This window comes from Ylistrum balloti, unplaced genomic scaffold (genome assembly GCF_031769215.1).
Source record: "Ylistrum balloti isolate Yb309-2 unplaced genomic scaffold, AGI_CSIRO_Ybal_v1 Utg369698, whole genome shotgun sequence".
Lineage (NCBI taxonomy): Eukaryota > Metazoa > Mollusca > Bivalvia > Pectinida > Pectinidae > Ylistrum > Ylistrum balloti.
In genome coordinates, this window is record NW_026781930.1 from 158,720 (window position 1) to 179,822 (window position 21,103).

The window sequence follows — 21,103 nt, forward strand, 5'->3', positions numbered from 1 at the left end:
GGCGAAAATGACAGCGTATAAGAAACGCTTTATGATTGACTTGGCTGTTGTTTCCTAAAACAACACATTCCTTTTGTTTAAAAATGTTAGTGTTCAGACCGCATCCCATCTCTGACTGCTGATTATATATGTACAAGCTAGTTTTATCACCGACAGTGTTACGTCAGAAACAAGTCTTAACGATTGTGATACAAAGATGACATTGTATGCGTTATGATATTGAGTTGGTTAAGGTTTTTTCATAAATATACTTAAGAAATAATTTTAAGTTTTTGTTGTTTACTGGTGTGTAAACTGCATTTTTTTACAGATATTTTCAATGACGCGCGTAGGTCTATATAAAGGATACACACCGGAAATACAGTCATCAACATCATTTACTTCAAATAAATGACGTGTTATATTTTTCAGGTACGATATAATTACTTATTAAGTAGTAATACTGAAATATATATCTTGTGTGTAGAATGATTTATATATTATATTTCGTTTTCATAAAAAGTGCGACCCCTAAAATGTTTAACCGAACGTTTAACAAACAGTTTTTGAGTGGGAAGTTCTACGGAAATTGTACGGAACAGCCATGTTTAAAACAGGTCTATAACCCTTACTCTCACTGATGTTCAAATTCTTTAATTCTACAGTCAATCTGCAAATTTGAGAGATGTGAAACACCTCCATAATCCACGAACTTGTTTTAGACGCGTCTTATCACAAACGCTCTATTCCAAGTCCATGGTCAAATGCATTCTCAAAGTTCAAAACCTATACCTTAACAACTGACAAACGTGAAAGATTTCCTCTAAAACATTATCAGACAAACGACAGCAGAATCTGAGAGATTCTTGCTTAAACATAATCCGACATACGGCAGCCAAATGTAAAGAATTTTCTATCACACATATTCAGACATATGACAGCCAAAAGTAAAGGATTTCACTCAGTCATTATCAGACAGTCGACAGCCAAACGTGAAGAGACCAACCAAGCAATTGATTTTACATACCTCAGTGTTAATGTGATGGTGTAAATCTCAAAACTTCTTCATTCATTTTACCTTTTAATCATATAACCTCCAATTTGGAACAAAAATTTAAATCAGACTTACGGAATAATTACCAACATCATCTATGAATAATCACCTGTAAGGACACCTATATGTTCTGGAACTTCATAGTATACTGGCCAATCAATGACGGCCAAACATCTTTTTTGGGGCTCAATTGTCTATCCACAAGGGTTGTTTCAGAAGTCTGTTTTTCAATTGGTTGGTTGTTCTCTACATATTTTCATTCCCCATAATCAGATAGACACCTAACACTGGACGTCATGTTCACTGCCCATGTTCATGTTGGTATTCCGATATCACCCGAAATATACAGTAAAGAGAGAATATTGTAAGCTTACTTTATCCTCAAGTTTACTATCACAAACCAGACAATGATTACAAATAAGACAAATATTATTCATTAATACACTGATTACTGTCACAAACATACTGTTACAAACAAAAGTCAGACAACTCCTTTTTACCGAATTTCATTTAAAAAATCGGACAACCAATCGAGCTCTCCTCGGCGGACGTTTTGTTAAATCAGAAAATTGTCCTCATCATTGTGTTCCCTATGTCAGACAATACCCACAAACTAATATTTATGATTATTGAATATCTAAAAATTAACCAATCAGAAGCCACTATGTGGTGGCCATCTCGTCTATTCAGAAAACAGATATCAACAGAAAGATGACCGGTCGATAAAACTCTAGCACAATGTCTCTCGTACACGAACATGTTAAGTTGTTAAGTTTCGTTAAATTATATCAAGGGGTCTTTTGAAAAAAAATGTCTGAAAAACCGGCGGAAGAAAGGAGAAGAAACAAGCATAATGGTTATTAGAATACTACACTGTATATATACATAGGTTTACATGTACTACAGTTCTACCTTTACATTTATCTTACCTGATATACTGACTTATGTATATAAGTCTAACTTTATCATTCCTTTAACTGACCTACAGGCCTATATATGTATATAGATGTAGGTTTATTACAAGCCTACCTTCACACTAAGCTCTCCCGCTGTATTGGCCTCAAACTGCTTGCTGCGCTTGATGTTTCGCCACAAACTCTCGGACACGTGTACAGTTCTGACAGGTGCGGTGCGTGCTATAGCCTGTGTTATGTCCGTACAATTACCAAACACTACATAGGATGGTGATGCTATTCCAGATAGGCCAGTGATTGCAGGGCCTACGTGAACACCAAGTCTCATGTCAAATTGGTGCTCTGTTGAATTTGCCAGCCTTTCAATATCCTCATGTGAGAGGATATCCAAGCCCAGATTTACCATCGAAAGACACATTTCGTCCACTTTTATCGAGGAAGATGACTCCACGCCATACACAAGTGCTAGAGAACAACCATTCATTTGGGTAGTGTAAACAGAATATTTTCGTGCAAGCATATCAATTTCAAAACAAAGTTCGTTGATAAAAGCGATGACGTCATTAGGATTTACATTTTCAATGTCTGCAAGAGAGTGCGAAATATCCAGGATGGCTACTGCGATATCTGATATGAACATTGGTTTGACGGATTTACCATTCGATAATCTTTGTGCAAGAAATTTAGGCATCAAACCAGACAGTGTCGTTTCTAATTTGTTATTAGAGACCTTCAATTCAGCGTTTTTCTCTTCAACTCTCTCCTCCAAATGGGCAATATATTCTTCCATCGAAGACATCATGCTGTCTATAACAGTCTTTTTAAGAGGATTGGCACGTTTGAGTAATTTAAGAATCTGCTCGAAGGAAGGACGTGATATTGCGTTGTCATTCCAACATATCTCCATAAGCTGTCTTATGTTAACGGGTGTGTCTTCATTGTGTTCTGGTCGAAGATTGTTAAGAGTCACAGCACTTATCACCTCTGGCGGAGTCAACATGCCCGCATGTTCAGAATACGGTTCTTCTCGGGTGAATATTTCTTGAAGAATGATAGCGAAGCTATACACGTCTGAGTCTTTTGATGGAAAGACAGTAAAGTCCGATCGCAATATTTCTGGACTAATCCAAAAATTTTTGAAAGCGATTTCATTTGTGGTTAAGTCCTTGTCTGAATTTTTTCGCATTGTGAGTATTGGGGAGACATTCGCTTGTTGTAATGACAAAAGTGTCACATATTCCCAGTCGCATATCTTCACCTGCCACCTGTCATCTATAAGACAAGAATCAGATCGCAACTGACCATGTACTATATCATTCGAATGTAAGTAATGCATTCCGTTTGCCACATCTCCTGCTAGGGTACATTTGAAATCATTAGACAAGTTAAACTTGTCATCACGAAGAAGGTTTGTCATCTTACCCTTGCCACAGTAATCTCCAATAACGTACCTTCTAGCATCGACCTCCGTCAAACCAAACATCCTTACCACGTTGGCGTGTGTGATTCTATTCTTCAGTAACAGTAACTGATGTTTAGTCTGCCGCGCCAACTGGTCTAGCTCTGCGACCTCCATCAGACGAATGCCTATGTGATTGCCTCGATATTTCCCCGGCCACTGTATAATGTGCTTAATCAGGATATCGTCGTCCGATGCGTCTTTCACCGACGCAGCTGACATTACAGAAGATAGATCAGCGATTCGCGAGTTCATGGATGACCTACCTCTTCCGTCAAAGTAAAAAAGTATGTCCTCGATCGGAATGAGCCATTCGTCGTTATCAATCATTTTCTGGATATGCATACGCTGCTTGATGATATAACAGCAAAGACACAGGATGCACAATGCTACTATGGGAATAGTGACTGATACTGGAATAACCCATTGCTGTACCTCTCTACCTTCTGCTTCTTTGTCACTCTGCACCATATCCCACACGTTTGCGCCGTGACAAACTATATTTTTCAGAACGACTGACTTCACTTGCTCAACCATATTCAGACTTAGTGGCGCCATACCTTTATTATCGCACGCTGCTCGCTCAGACTCTGATGTCATTGCCCAGTCTAAATAACGTACCAGCTCTTTAGCAGACGCACAGTTTTTCATTGTTGTTTTGTACATGATTATGTGGGTGAATCCTGCTATCGGGTATGCCAAGTCCGAACCGCCATCTGCTAAGCTGAACGTCAATTCAGAACTTTTTTCCGAAAAATAATCCATAGCACTCTGGACGGTGGTAGAGTTAGCGGTGATTAGTCGACCAGCTTTGTTCACGATTGTCGCTGAAGCGATGTCTGCCTCGTAAGCATCAGCAACAGAGAGGTAACCTATTGAATCCCTGAAAGATAAAATTAAGCCCGACACTCCCCTATTCTGTTGACCGTAATAAGTAATGACGTCCGAATTCCAATGATACGGAAGTTCAGTATCCGGGTTAATGCCTTTTGAGAATATTCCGTATTGCTGACTCCATTCTTGACTGAAAGCAGACAAAGCTTCCGTGAATATAGAAGTAGTACCAGATTTGTCAGCACGAGCTATAACGATAATCCTTTTTGAAGGGATGTTGAGACCAGGGTTACTCGATGTGAACACAGTATCGTTCCACCACGTGTAAGTGCCGTTAAAAATGCCAACGATCATTGATCTCGAGAGCACAAGAGGGCCGCCTAGGCCAGGTATATTATAGCCCAACATCACCGCCCTGCAATATAAAATGATGACAGTTTAAAATTTACTCACGATCCTTGACATAAAGAGGAAAAAATAGGAAAAGAGATACCTTCAATAAAGCACCTTTTTGACTTGTAAGGTATATTTGGCAGAGCAATTGCGAAATGAATTCAAATGTCTTAAACAACCGAGAAAAACTTAGAGCAAAGGAAATAAAATGTCTGAATTCCATGTCAAAACTGATAAAAAGTGTTGTAACAACTAAATGCAAGTTTAAAGGTTATACACGTTTTGTTAATTAGTAATCATAAAAATATGCACATTCATTCTTTATTAATTCTTTTATTTATTTATTTTGAAAAAAACAAACCCAAGCAAACAACAACAAAAAAGTAAAGATTCACATCAATGTCTTTCGGAAGTTGTAAATAATGTCATTACCCACACACAAACAAGGAAATTTTCTCCGTCGCGGCCTTGTCGTTAAGAGTATGACCAGACACTACTTTTGCTTTCCACTTTTAGGATCATTACAACATTTTTGGATTATGTTAGATGCTTCTGGAGGTCATGCAAGTTACATTTTAAGTATAACAACTTATTCTCTGTTAGCGTAACTATTGTTTACAATACCTCGACAAGAACGAATTGTGTCAGCCTTTCTTAAAAACTATTTTCAGGGGTTATAGAGTGATTTAATGTAATATTTCACAACTAGAATGTATTCATAAGAGCGTTGGCTGTGTCGCCGTAAGAGCGGAGCTCTTCAAATACTAAAGCTTGGAAGTTAAAGTAAAATATTGGGCAGAGTTACCTCCCTTCCTTCATTTTTATGGTCCGAAAACCGGAAGCACTTCTCCGGTTGAAGAATAATTTCATTCTATCAGACCTTTGAAAACCGTCTATTTTGAAAAATAATGGCTGAACGAAGGTACTGGAGAAAGTTACTTAACATAAATAATGTAAAGTGGCTAATACAGGGTGTGTACCGACCTCCTAGTATGTCTGAAAGAAACTTTTCAAATGATTTTTGTAAAACTTTTGATAAATGTACAACAAAGTATGAACATTTTATGGTTTTAGGTGATATCAACTATGACCTTTTAACACCTAAAGGACAGCCTCTGCGAAATATCTGTGACATTTTCGACCTGACAAACCTAATAAAAAAACCAACTTGCTTTCCTAAAAACACTGATCCTACACTGATTGATGTGATTTTAACCAACAAACCAAATTTAATAGGGAAAATATGTAATTTTAATACTGGAATCAGTGACGTTCATAATTTAATAGCATGTCAAATGAAAAGTAAGATATCTATTAAAAAACAACCATTGGTAACATATAGAAGCTTCAGAAATTTTAACATTGAAAACTTCCACATTGACCTACAGAACGCATCACTAGAAGAAACAGTTAAACATACAGACGTTAACACAGCCTACAACAACTTCAGCAAAACACTGACAGACATAATAAACAAACACGCCCCAATGAAAAAAAGACGAGCTAGATTACACCAAACACCATTTATGAACAAGAAACTAAGACAAGAGATATATTACAAGAAAATGCTTCACAATAAGTACATCACCAACCGCACCAAAAGCAACTGGGAAAAATACAGAACACAGAGAAACAAAGTCACTAAACTCAGAAAACAGTCAATAAAGCAATACTTCCTAGACATATGTACAGGGGCCAAAACAACCAGAACTTTTGGAAAACTATCAAACCATTTATTACAAACAAAGGCTGCCAAAATCAAGTAGACATTATATTGGAAGAAGAAGGAAAAATAATTAACAAACAAGCAGAAGTAGCAGACACCTTTAATAATTTTTTCGTTAATGTAGCAAAAGATATTGGATCTAACAGCCCCCCTATTGACGATCAACATCCTAGTCTACAGACCATAGCCAGGAACAAAAAACAAGATACACAATTTACATTTAAACATGTAGATATAGAATTCATAAACAAACAGTTCAACAAAATTAATCCTAAAAAAGCAACAGGACATGACAAACTCATATCTCACCCAAACTCTTAAGACTAGCACAACCCAGCATTATCAAACCTATCACTACACTTGTAAACCTCTCTCTCACTACATCGACATTCCCAGACGCATTAAAAACAGCACAAGTTAGACCAATTCACAAGAAATACAGCACCCTCGACAAAGGAAACTACAGAGCAGTGAGTATACTTCCAGCACTGTCCAAGGTCTTTGAGAGATCCATACACTTCCAACTCAGCGACTTCCTTGATGGTGTCTTTCACCCTTACCTCTCTGCCTTCAGAGCCGGATATGGATGTCATTCGGCATTATTGAGAGCCGTTGAGGATTGGAAAATGGCACTAGACCAGAATAAGTATGTGGGATGCATACTTATGGATCTCTCAAAGGCTTTTGACTGCTTGCCTCATGACCTACTAACTCCCAAACTAAAAAACTATGGACTTTCAAATTCGGCCTCACAACTTATTTTGAACTATCTCAAAAACAGAAAACAAAAGGTTAAATTAGGAAATATTGAAAGCACCTTTCAGGAACTATGCAAAGGAGTACCACAAGGATCAATATTAGGGCCAATTATTTTCAACACTTTCATCAACGACATTTTCCACTCTATACAACACTGCAAATTATACAACTATGCCGACGACAACACTATTTGCAAAGCACACACCTCATTAGAAACAGTCAAAACATCACTACAAACAAACTGCAACTCACTCATACACTGGCTCGCAAACAATCAAATGAAAGCTAACCCAAATAAATTTCAAGCCATGGCAGTAGGTAATAAAACACAAAACGAAAACATCACTTTCCAAGTAGGCAACAATACCATTAAATGCGAACCAGAGGTTAAACTGCTAGGAGTTACACTTGACTTTAAACTAAACTTCCACACACATGTATCCAACATCTGCAAAAATGCATCCAAACAACTCAATACACTCAAACGCATAGGAAAACACTTAAACAGAATGGGCAGACTCACTATATATCATTCTTTCGAACTTTAATTTCTGCCCATTTACATGGCACTTCTGTGGTGAAACTAATACACGAAAAATGGAAAAAAATTCAAGAAAGGGCTCTGAAATTCATCTATGACGACCACGAAAATACATACGAAAATTTATTAACCCGTTCAAAATTACCCTCTCTCAAAATTAGGCGCCTTCGAAATTTTGCAATAGAAGTTTTCAAAATTAGCAACAATCAAACACCAACATATCTGCATGACCTCATAAACATAACAGAAAAATCATATACATTTAGATACCATAATACAGCGGAAATACCACAGGTTAGGACCACAAAATACGGCAAACACTCATTTAGATCAGAAGCACCTAAAATTTGGAACACCCTAACAGACCATTTCAGAACAACAACCACACTTACACAATTTAAGACACTAATTAACAGATGGTATGGGCCAAAATGTAAATGCAACACATGCACACATGATTACAGACACACATAGAACACCTATATAATCAGACACATTTTAACAATACTATATTTTAATATATCACCTGCTAAATATTAAAGTTTTTTATCCGAGTAGTTCTAAACTTATATCTTATCTATTATGTCACTGTGTATTTAATGTGTAACTGTATGCATGTGTCGGATGAAATAGCTCAAAAGAGCTAATGTTTGTATTGTTTTTAATACCGACAATAAATAAAACTTATTATTATTATTATTATTATTATTAATTACTTGATAACTTAATTGTTTTCCTTTCAGTATTCCATTGCATGTTCTAATAAGGAAATGCAACGAATACCAAATCAAGATGTAGGGCTGTATATCTTTTCGTATTCTCGCGAGAATATGAAAAGCATTATTGTGTGAAAGAGTAACCTCCCCTACATGAACTTGCCCTAAGCGTTGTTTTTATTCCGCTACTAGAATGCTATTTTTATTATAATAAAAGAATATTTTACTTTCGAAATGGGTATAGTTTACAATATACCTGTATATCTTTATTTAGATTTGAATGCTGTGGCTATACAAATATCCTTGTAAGTAGGAAAAGTTGTAATGGTGCATAATTGTAATAGAACCACACATTGACCGAACATTGCCTATCTTCTGTCAGACGAAGTCACAGCGATATTGAAGAAAATCCAATACAATCAAACAAACTCTCAATAACAATTTCTGACGACAACATGGATTGATACTTTTGAATTGCTTTGCCCTTTGCCCTGTTTGAGTTGATACATCTGCAGGTTTTAGTTATAATAAATACCATTGCAGAACACTGACTTTCGTCGGTGAGTGGTAAAAGGAAGAATTACGGAGAGGGAAACCAATTTCGATTGTTTTTTTTTCATTTCTGCTTTATTTCAATGTTTGTATGTTTAAGTCCGTTTCACGTGGTTGGTTTTGGTTGGTTTGTGTTAATTTTTTTTCTCGATAGTTTATATGATCGTCATCCTCTTTACCTGTATCGGTTACAAGGAATCTTTGACCTCGCCGTTATCATCTGGTAAATCAATGATCGAGTTTATCAATCTCTATGGCAGTGATCGAGTTCTTTTCTTTGTAGCCGTTTTCAGTCTCCCCTCGATAGTTGATTTCAGGTTAATGATATTTGACAACTCGTCAATAATAGTGTTGGGATATTATTTTTTGTTTTGTTTTACGCAAACTGCAGCTTACCGATTCGTCATAAAACATTTAGATATGTTACAATGTACACAAAAATAAATAACAAATAAATAACGGATAAGATAGAGGGAAAACATTTTTTTTATATTTATCCCATAACTAAGTCTGTTTCTCTAACTGATATGCTCCATGATAAATTTCATAGCACCTTGGTAGTGTTTTCGTTTACACAATTTAAAAACCTTCGATCGGTATTATCTGACCTCCAACAATTCTGATTGGTTAACCTCTGAACTTTGACATTGGAATAATTTGCAGTGCGTCCATTCTGTTGTCGTCTGTCCAAGAAAAAAAATTATCATGAATACCGATCATCAAATCGATCATCAGCTTGTATAGAGACCCAGCCAGTCCGTACTATACAATAAGACAAACACAAAACATCTGACAAACTGTTGGTAGATATGCCATCAATGGCAGAGAAAGCAGATCGATGTAATGCTGATGTGTAATTCGTAATTTGTATGAAGTCACACGATTTGCTTCCCGGTTATTATTCAGATTATTCTTAATATAGGTCTCAAAGACAAAGAAACTGGAAAGCCTTTGACAGACTCATATCGTACTCAATTGAGAAGTTACGCACAAATTGATGTATAATTCCTGTCCTGAACTCGGAAAAGCATGGCTTGGCGTAGTGATTACCTAATGAATTGTTGCCAATAGAACTTACAAATAAACACTATCTAATCATTCATTCCCCTCAGTGCCAATTTATACCCCAAAAACAAAAACATGAAATACCTTTTTGCAACACTTGTCACGTGTCAATAAAATGATAAAATGATCTCATGTAAACACGCTGCATGACACGTTGGCTATACGCACGTTGATTGTAAATTCGTGACATTTTTATACAGTAGATTTCCGAGCATTAAAGTGAGTACAGTATCAATGCATTTCAGCGTTGTTCTCCAGTTCAACACACTACAATTATCACGTATTGCCACTCGGTGAAGCAGCCACGCCGACATTATCACGTGTGTCAACAACACAGTGTCATGGCAATAACTTTAGCTCATCCTTCCAGCTTGGTTTCCCGAAAGTCTATTAAAATACGTCTGCCTTGCAGTGTCTTTAATGAAAAAAATGATATCACCATCCACAGTAATTACACACCTACTACGTCCAAGAAATGACCAATAACTGGATACCGCAGTTTAGTTTTCAGCTGCCAAAGCTTTTACGTTCAACCTCAGTATCATTTCGCGGGGTGATTTAAACGAGTATTCTATTGATAATACGTAAAAAACAGTATATTTACCATACTATTATATATTTATTAAATTATTTTATGTATAAATACATTACTAGAAACATTAATCGATCATCTAAAGTATATAAAAGCCGTTCCATCCTTACGAACTATATTTTGTCCTGTTGTGATGCGGCTCACAGAACTTAGTGGCCTTTTAGGAGAAATTGAATTTGGTACATTTCTGGTATATAAATTTATGGTATAAGTAATATCTCAGAACGGTTCTTTCATATCGAACTTTCGATAGTTAATTTTCAAATTTAAAAAAAGACACTTGAGATAGCTAGTGTTTTTTTTTTCAAAATTTGAAAATTAACAAACGTGAGTCAGATAAACATAATAAACAACTGCCACTCGTTGGGGAATCTCAACATATTTCAAACTTTGAGCTGAAAACAATATAACACCACATAATCAAAACGTCATGTGTTTGTTATTTTTTGTCCGACTTATAATTACAGGGTGGATTTCAATCTTGTTTATATCTGTCTTTTACTTTGATGCCGAGAAAGATTTTCTGAATCAGGATCAGAAAGGTGTGTTAACCTAGCTGCTCTTCTGTCACTCACTATTCTCACAAATCGTTACTATTGTAATCCAACAGCACTCCACTAGTCAGGTATGCTCTCGGAGCGCCTAGCGCTAAGCATTTCCGTTTGGAATGTGACTTGTCCGATGGGTTCTGTCTATCTCTCCGCAACATGGTTTCAATCGTGTGCGATAGTCAAAATTTCTCCTTATAGAAACACCAAATACTAGCGACCCCTGCAAGGGTTAGTATTCAGGCCATGTTTTATATAGTGTGCAACAGCATGCTAGTTACAAGTCATACATTGATGGAAACATATTTTTTACTGACTGTCATATGTGTCAAAGCATTATTATATGTTGTAAACAAAGTATGTCCTGTCATTTTCCTCGACATCTTTACTTTCTAGCATATTGACAATGGCCAACACTATACGGAATCTCTCTACACATATCGTTGTAAACGTACTTAAGGTAAATTCTCGCGCGATTGGTGGGGATGTAAGATTTACAAGCGCTAATTGGCTGTCATTGATGCGGCACAAGCTAGTTCTCATGCGTAGTGATTAGTTACAAGGATAAAGATTATAATTTTACCCATTTCAAATTGCTAAGGAGAAAACCGGGCAGGATATGTGTGACTGTATGGTCAAGGATATGTGAGGCTATAAGGTCAAGTATATGTGTGACTATAAGGTCAAGGATATGTGTGACTATAAGGTCAAGGATATGTGAGACTATAAGGTCAAGGATATGTGTGACTATAAGGTCAAGGATATGTGTGACTATAAGGTCAAGGGTATGTGTGACTATAAGGTCCAGGATATGTGTGACTATAAGGTCAAAGATATGTGAGACTATAAGGTCCAAGATATGTGTGACCATAAGGTCAGAGATATGTGAGACTATAAGGCCAAGGATATATGAGACTATAAGGCCAAGGATATGTGTGACTATAAGGTCAAGGATATGTGTGACTATAAGGTCAAGGGTATGTGTGACTATAAGGTCCAGGATATGTGTGACTATAAGGTCAAAGATATGTGAGACTATAAGGTCCAAGATATGTGTGACCATAAGGTCAGTGATATGTGAGACTATAAGGCCAAGGATATATGAGACTATAAGGCCAAGGATATATGAGACTTTAAGGTCAAGGATATATGAGACTTTAAGGTCAAGGATATGTGTGACTATAAGGTCAAGGATATGTGAGGCTATAAGGCCAAGGATATATGAGACTTTAAGGTCCAGGATATATGAGACTTTAAGGTCCAGGATATATGAGACTTTAAGGTCAAGAATTCGTGATATTATATGACTCCCATTCTATAGAAAATATAGAACACTTCACAAGACTTAGAGGAGACTTAGAGTTTTCCTTCCTATTACATTCACAATTCGTAAACCTTTGTTGACCTTTATTAACGATATTGTTCAGTAAATTCTGAAAAGAATGACATTTTTTCATATTATGAATCGTTGCTTAGCCATGGTTACCTGTACTTTGTCACTTAGATACGAAAAAAATGTAGGTCAATTAACGGATGAGAAAGGTGTCGATGTATAGTGTAAATTTAAGACTAATTTGACTGTTTAATAGAAATATCATGATTGTTGAGAATTCACTTATATTTAATACTGAAGTCAGAAAGCAATTATAACGCCGTTGTAATATGACGACCCATCACCCGAAAAGGAGAAACGCTATCAAGATCTGACAAGCGAATGAACAATGTCTCTATAGCTTATATCACTCACTACCTGAATAACAATGACGATAACATGTTCCGTAGGGAATTGTCCCCAAAACATAAGCCATAAAAAGATGACATTGGAGACATATGGTATTGTTCCCCTGTCATTTTCATTGCAGCAACCGTTCTGTTTCCATTTTTAAAATCCACTGTTTCGAAATACATTGTTTTGGTTTTGCGCCTTGCTCATGCCAAATGGCACCAATGACGCACATAACATACTACAGTTCGCTTAAGACGCGTTTGATGTAAAGTAGAAAATACGATGGTTTTGATCAAAGGATGAGGTGCAGAGGAATTCAGTGGTGCAGAGACAAGTCTACAATAGGTCACAGGTGTCTGTTGTTCCGGAACAAAGTGTCGCTTGTCACTCTTTACTCAATTTCACAACAAACCATCAGTTTAATCGCAACAAACACCATCGCCATCATATGGATATAATACAGGTCGCTTATGTAAATGTGAATAAACATGAAGACACATATAATCAAAACGATTTACAATGTAGTCCTGTCATAGATTGATTTTCGTCCTTGCTTTTCTAATCGTATCGATATTAAATTGCGTCTATTTAATTACGTGCTATTCTATTGTTGTTCTTCTGTCCCTGTAAACGAAAAGCCTATTGGCTTCATGTAGCATTGAAAAGATATTCTAAAATACAAACGATTCTGACATCTTTGTACATGAATATCATTTTTGCTTATACAACAATTCGCTGTATTAGTCAGCATACCCCACACCCAGTTTCAGTTAGTGGCGTGTTGAGTCGGAATATATGTAAAAGAAATACAGTTTACACATCTGGTCAATTAAAAACAAACATCTTGATATTTATTTCTTTTAACTGCGATACTTTAAAAATCGTCATTAATTGGAGTTATACGTAGTGACGGAACACTCCGATAATTGACGGAATACCAAATAGTTCCATTTTGCGAGAAATTATCAGACTGACGTTAACCGAAATGTAAGCTTCAATTTTGTTGGTTAGGGCAAATGGAGACTACATATTGGAAATGTAAATATCTGAATTTGAGATTCATAGATGGTTATGCTCACACGTCGGAATTTTCTTCTTGATTTCACTAGTACTGTTCAAATGTTTTAAGCATTCTTTGATTCATAATTGACTATCGTTAGGTAAAATCGAATTCTGCAAGTTTGGATATACTTAATTGAAATTATAAATTATTTTCTACCAATCATCATGTGTTCTAAATCATTACAAGTTGAACATCCAGCAAAAAAAAAAAAAAAAAAAAAATCAGAAGTAGTGCCGTTATCGATACTGCCAAAGTGTATCAATAAATCAACACATTTACAAGCTCCGATATGTCGTCAGGTATTTTAGTATCTTTGACAACTAGGAAGCAACGTAACAATTTCAAGCATTTGCAGTTTATTCTGTCTGGGAAAAAGTTTCTAAAATAAATCTAATACTAATGAAAATATATGCGGCAAATAATAAAGACTATATAATCACTATATGTGTGTGTAAAACATTATTTGGAAATAATTCAACTTAGATTAAATCCAAATACATACTAAAAATCCTTTGTATCAGAACTTTAACAACTGAATATATCATAAACATTTTCAAAAGTAATTCAAATTCCAATTTTTCGCTGTATGAATATATCGATGACGATTTTTCGTTTTAAAAAATATCTTACAATATCTAAATGAAATTGAAATTTGAAGATGATTTAAAGTATCAAAATGTTACCTCACAAATTGAATTTTGAAATTATGAGGTATAATAATATGGAAGGGAATAATAGAATGCGTCCTTTGTGTAACAGTGGTGGCATTGACGAGTCCTTTCATTTGAAACTTCAATTTAAACGATACGCAGATTTAAGGAAACGTTTCATAGAGAAATATGCCTATGTTAGGATTTATCCAACTTATGATACCTATAAGCACGAAAAGAATTATCAAAAAAGCAACACAATGAATAACAAGAGAAGAAATGATTTAATTACACATAATATATTGAATTCCCTCTACACTATTTAACTGATATTGCGTGTGAATGGGTGTGAATGTGTGTATATGTGTGTGTAAGAGAGAGAGAGAACTGCTGTTTCATTGTTGTTCGCACCTGTACATGTTGTATGTAATTTTGAACTGAGGAGTTCGCAAGGCTGCGCCATACGACCACTAAAAAATCGAAACACAAAAACGCCTGAGACTATGGAAATGGTTTTATGTGGGCATATATATTTGTTATTGATAATACACAACATTCACTTTGGAAATAAAATTTGCAGTCACTTGCTGCATTTTAATGGAATGATATATAAAGTATAATAATAGATCAGACACTATCGACAAATGACGAGCTATAAAAATCGGAAATTGAACATGGTAATCAACTTTGAACTGAAGATTAAAGAAAACCGATCCTAGATGATATCTTTCCTATAACACATTGATCTATGTGAAGCTAATGATTTGGTAGGATGAGGATATACACTTAATCACAACTACTTCCATTGTTTTACGTGCGTAGAGATGAATATTAAGCTACTATTCTCCTAATGATTCCTGTTTTGGGTATTGTGTAAAACATACACTAGGCGACCCATTGAAATGTTATCAATTAGCTGAAGAACTTGATGCCAGCAATTAATCATTGGTAATGTTTGATTACTGCTGCAACGTAATACAGTTTTGTTTGTCAAGTAGCGCATGGAATCTTATTCTTCTTCTAAAGAAAAAAACTTATAACTATATTTACATTTCTCTCTATTTGTCCTTATCAATAGAACCGATGTAATCACTTAGGTGAACGAACTTGAATTCTGGCTCGTAAAATACATGTATATCAATATTAGTGCAACACGCTTTTATTTTTTATTTCACTTCTGCAATTTGCGCATTTATTTTTTATAAAATGTAAAACAATGTAAGAAAATACTTGAATTGACATGTAAATATAATATATTGTAATAAAATATGATGTTCGTATGGAACAATTTTCTGCGTGTTTTTTGTAGTTGACAACCTTTCCCGCCATACTGAGATAAAATGTTTTGCTATTTAATCAGTTGTCGGACAGTTCAGTCAATGCATGTAATGTGCAACTAATCAGTTTTCATTTTATTTAGATAGCTCATATAGAAATGCAGTGAAATTATAAATATAAGAAATGTGGCTTTTGCTTTTTTGTCCTTTGGCTTTGTTTTGTTTTTTTGTTTATTTGTTTTGTTGTTGTTGTTTTGTTTACTTTTTTTATTTTCAATATCTGTTGAATTACAGTTTACACAACAGTAAACAGTCAAGCATATAGTTTACACACCTGTGAACAAACAAAATGTCCAAAACAGCACTTTACACACACTGTAAAACAGGTATTTCACTTTTTTTTCTTATATATGAAATAACATTCTTAAAATGTAATTGAGATTACAGAAATTCCTAAACTGTGGTGAATTTACATTCCAGTAATAATGCGGACTACCGCTGTCGGTGTTACTGCAACTCAACATGTTATCATTTTCACGGAATATTAAGGAAATTAGAGAAGCAAACGCAAGGAATCATCGATCTCGATGTGCTTTTTCTTATTTTGGATGTCAGAGATTTATAGAGCAGTTGTCGGCGATGAACCAGAAGAAGCGTACACTTCTGAAATGCATTGTACATTATGTTAATGTGTTGACGATATCATATACACTATGCATGGTAAATTCAAATTCTTTTAATCATTTGGCCTTTTGGCCTGTCAGATTGTGTGTACAATACAATCTAAAGTCGTCAATGATACAGCATTGTGGGGAGGGATACACCCTTAAGCATAAAACTATTTCGCGACCTAAACATTAGATACAATGAAATAGTCAGTAAATATGTCAGCATTGACTCATTACACATGTACAGATGTATACGTGTAAATAATTTGTAAGTAACAAGGATGGTAGCAAGAGTGAACTTAGAAATCATTAATGTAGAAAGTAGAGTACAACACGAACTCTAAACAATCATATATAATATGTATGCAATGTATGTATATTATGTTAATTAAAGTATAACCCCGTATATTAGCCAGAAGTAGATACAACTGTCTTTCTTCTGTCATAGTGTTTAATGATTTTTGTCGAATATCTAGATAATTATAAAATGGTTTTCATCTTTAATCTTGTCGAGATTGCACTTGGTAAATTTTCTTTCATTTGGTACAGTATTTTTAAGAAGACCACTTAAAGTGAAGTTTGTTTCGTGTGGTGATGAGTGGAGATGAAGAAGTCAAAACACTGTGTTGAAGGTTTATTGAGATGTAGGCTATGGAGAGATGCAACACTCACATGCCTTCAGGAACCGATAACTGCTGGTTAGAAATGTGGTCGTATTTATACTAAAAGTGTTAAGAAACTGATAAAGTAATATTACACATTGGCTAACCAGATAACAAGGATTGAATAATATATGAGCTTTGACATGGTCTTACACACATGAATGATGATATGCTATTCAATTTCTTACAGCTAATGCACCTAGTGTCACGACATTAATCAATAACCAGTCACAACGACTTAAGGTATGATAAAACAGTACCAACAGATTAATACTAAGTGATAATTCGTAGTTTACAGGTAAACATTTTGATGGGAACAGAATTTGAACAATGGATGCGGGACATCGATAAACAGGCACATGTTTCAGGCAATACACACAATAAGCATTTGTTAGTTTTGCAGTCGTCTACTGGCCCTTTAAGTGAAATCATTCAACGCTATACCAATGGTATAGAGAGTCCTAACTGGGGTGATCTAAAAGCCCACCTACACCGTTGATTTGGAGATATTCAAGGTTTTACCCATGTATTTGCTTGGCTAAAGCAAATTCAGCGGCGGCCTGACGAACCCGTCCAACGTTTTGCTCAATGAATAGTGTCGTTGGCAGAGAAAAAAATATGAAAACCAGGACTTATATTCTCCTGTTATTTCCAAACAGCTCGTTAGGTCTTTTGATGATTGGTTAGAGTTTCCCGACATCAGGTTATGAGAGGGCAATTAAATGTTTTTGATAAGGTTGTAGATTGGGCAATGAGAGAAATGGACATTGGACGTCAATTTCATCTTTGTTCCCAAAACAACCAGTTCCTTTCACAAATAAACACAGTCCAATACAACACACACGCTCACACATTTAGGGATGAAGAACCAATGGAAATAGACGCTACACGTTTCTGGGAAAATTACTTTGAAATTCACTATTAGAGGCATGAAATTTACTCATTCATTTTGTGTGCCAAAATATATGTCCAGAAACTTAAGAAGAAATCGGTTTGTTAAAGAAGGAGTAAGCCTTCTTTTTGATCAAAATGCTTTAAAAGTAGGAAGCACTCTGGTTCTAATGATTAATTATTGTATTGTACGCTAATCTCAGAAAGTTGTTTTACCACCACAATCCAGTATTGTCTGTACAAGTAAAATTTCACATTACAGATCAATCAAAGGTATTAAGATTTTGCATTTGTTACATAATTATTTTAGCTCTTTAACATGTGAGTCAGACATCCGAGTGCTAGAGTCCATACATAAAATATCTAATTACCAGACTAAATTGCATATGACAATTGTCAATTCATCTCAGCGAACTATTATATCATATAAAGGTTGTTCAATCGCTACACTCACAGAAACACATAATGATGTCATAACTTCCATTATATCAAACAAAGAAACATCAAAAGAAAATATTAACCAATATCACTTATCTCTACAACATCTTGATTCTCCAGACACTCACAAAAATATGATGACCAAACTTGTTAAAGACAACAATGACATTTTTGCAGAGAAAGATACAGATCTCACAAGTACTGTCTAAATACAAATGACTATAGACACAGGCAGCTATCTACCTATTACACTTATATCGCACTCCTTTGCAACAACAAGAGAAAAAATCACATGCCATAGACGATATGTAACAAGCCAAAATTGTTTTATCTTCTAGTTCTCTATAGAGTTTTCCATGTAATCTGATGAAAAAGGAAGATGATAGCCTAAGATTTTGTATAGATTAAAGGATACTAAATGTAATCACAAAACCAAACTCATTTTTACTTCCTGTTATTGATGACCTTCTAGCTAGGCTAGGAAATTCAATGTATTTTACTTCTCTTGACCTCAAGAGTGAATATTTCTCTCGGCTTCGGAAACTGAAAAAAAATGTTCTTTCTTCAAACAAGAAACAAAGTATTCAGGATTTACAAACACTCGTCAAGGAGTGAAGCCTGACAATAACAAGGTAGAAGTCATAGAATCAATGAAACAATCTCACTCTGTAGTTGTTTCATTCCAATTTTTTCAGCCATTGATGGTCATATGATCAATCTTACCAAAACATATGCAAAATCCAATTGGACATCTGAATGTCAAAAAGCATTTTCATTTCAAAAGGAAAGTTTATCCTCTTTTGAGTTTTCCTGATGTTTCAAAACATTATACTTTATATATGGACGCATCCGATCATTGTATTGGCACCGTTCTAACACAAAAATGTGACCCAAGAAAAGAAATTATTCCTGGCGAAACAAATGAAAAACCAATATATTTTCTTTCTCATAAACTTAATAAAACCCAATGTAAGTGGTCTACAGTAGTTAAAATCGTTATGCTTTAGACAAACTGCATAATTATTTGCATGGTACAACATTCACAGTAAAGGCTGACCATAAACCTTTAAAAGCTTTACTGAACTCAGATGTTAAAAAAGGAAAGTTGAACTTTCGGCTCTAACAATAATGTCCTACAATCAAAACATAGAGTACATTGAAGGAGGTAAAACTATTATAGCTGATATGTTATCAAAGCTACCACATAGTGACACACATTCCGACATTGATGACATCAGTGACGACTAAGATCTAGATATATCTGACAAAACTTTTCAGTTCAGAGTGTTGAACATGTAATACATTTAACTCAAAAAAGTTTTTAAACTTCAAAATGGCAACCGAAGACATTCCAACTCTTGACAGTCACTTATTCAAATCATATAACATGACACATGAGCAATCAAAAGACTTCAACATCCTCAATACCAAAACCAAAATACAGCTCGGTATAGAAGATAGACAAAATCGCACATTTTTCTGATGCGATGATACTGTTTATTACATTAGTTAGGCAGAATCTGAAGCAGAACTCAGACTGTACATCCCAGAACACTTAACAAAGGCAGTCGTCGCGCAATATCATGACTGTACTGGACATCAAGGCATAGACAGAACATATCAACCAATCAAGCGGAAGTATATTGGCCAAACCTTTAGACTTTAAATACATCAAAGCATGTCTTCTATGTCGACAAACCACCACATTCACATAACAGATTCAACATCAAGACACAGACTCTCAAGCTTTTCCCTTTGCTAAGCTTCAAATGGACATTTCAGGACCACATCATACAACACACAACAATAAGTACATACTAAGTTTTGTTTGGTATCTCACAGGATGGGTAGAAGCTATTCCTACCAAAGAAGTTGTCTTTGTAGCTCACATTCTGTTAACAGAGCTTTTCCAACGTTTTGGTTGTCCTTTACACATTGTATCTGACAATGCCAAGGAATTTGTAAAACAAAGTCATCACTGATGTTTTAACTTATCTTCACATCCACCATAGCAAACCTACAGGAAATTCTATGGTTGGGAGAAGTCATAGAACATAGCATTTTGACCAAATTTATGATTAACACACCTTACGACTGGATAAAAACATTCCCGATGCATGAGCAAGTATGAGATCTCTCGTGAATGAATTTTCCAAATTTAGTCTATTCTACCTTTTATATCACAGAGATCCAAGTTTACCCCACGACACACGTCTCAAACCACTCTCAAATAATTAGAAGAAAGAATTTCACAAACATATTATTAACGACCAACACATCACAATGTCTAGAGTTGTAACAAATCTTGAAGCCACAAAAACAAGACTCAGATACGCAAAACACAACCTAACATTGTCAACCGCATAGGGCACACACGTGATCATTCATCAGACGACGAACCTATATCACACATGGAATTACGAAGTCATAGACACAAGAAACAACAAGCTAAAACAACCAATGCAGTCGATACACAATATTCAATGAAAAGTATTGTACATATATCTTGTCAAACATCTACAATCACATCTACCACATCTAGTTCCCAAACAGAAGATACAACAGACAACAGCCAAAATCTACAGTACAAAACTGC

General features: G+C 35.3%; 1 protein-coding gene across 1 annotated transcript in view; it reads right to left on the bottom strand.

Annotated features, from left to right (window-relative positions):
- Positions 1-21,103, bottom strand: part of LOC132565156 (retinal guanylyl cyclase 1-like) — a 35,842-nt gene that overhangs the window by 4,458 nt on the left and 10,281 nt on the right. The window contains exon 2 of the mRNA XM_060229776.1: positions 2,063-4,655. Within this exon, the coding sequence (XP_060085759.1) occupies positions 2,063-4,655 (2,593 nt within the window). The remainder of the gene's footprint in view (positions 1-2,062; positions 4,656-21,103) is intronic.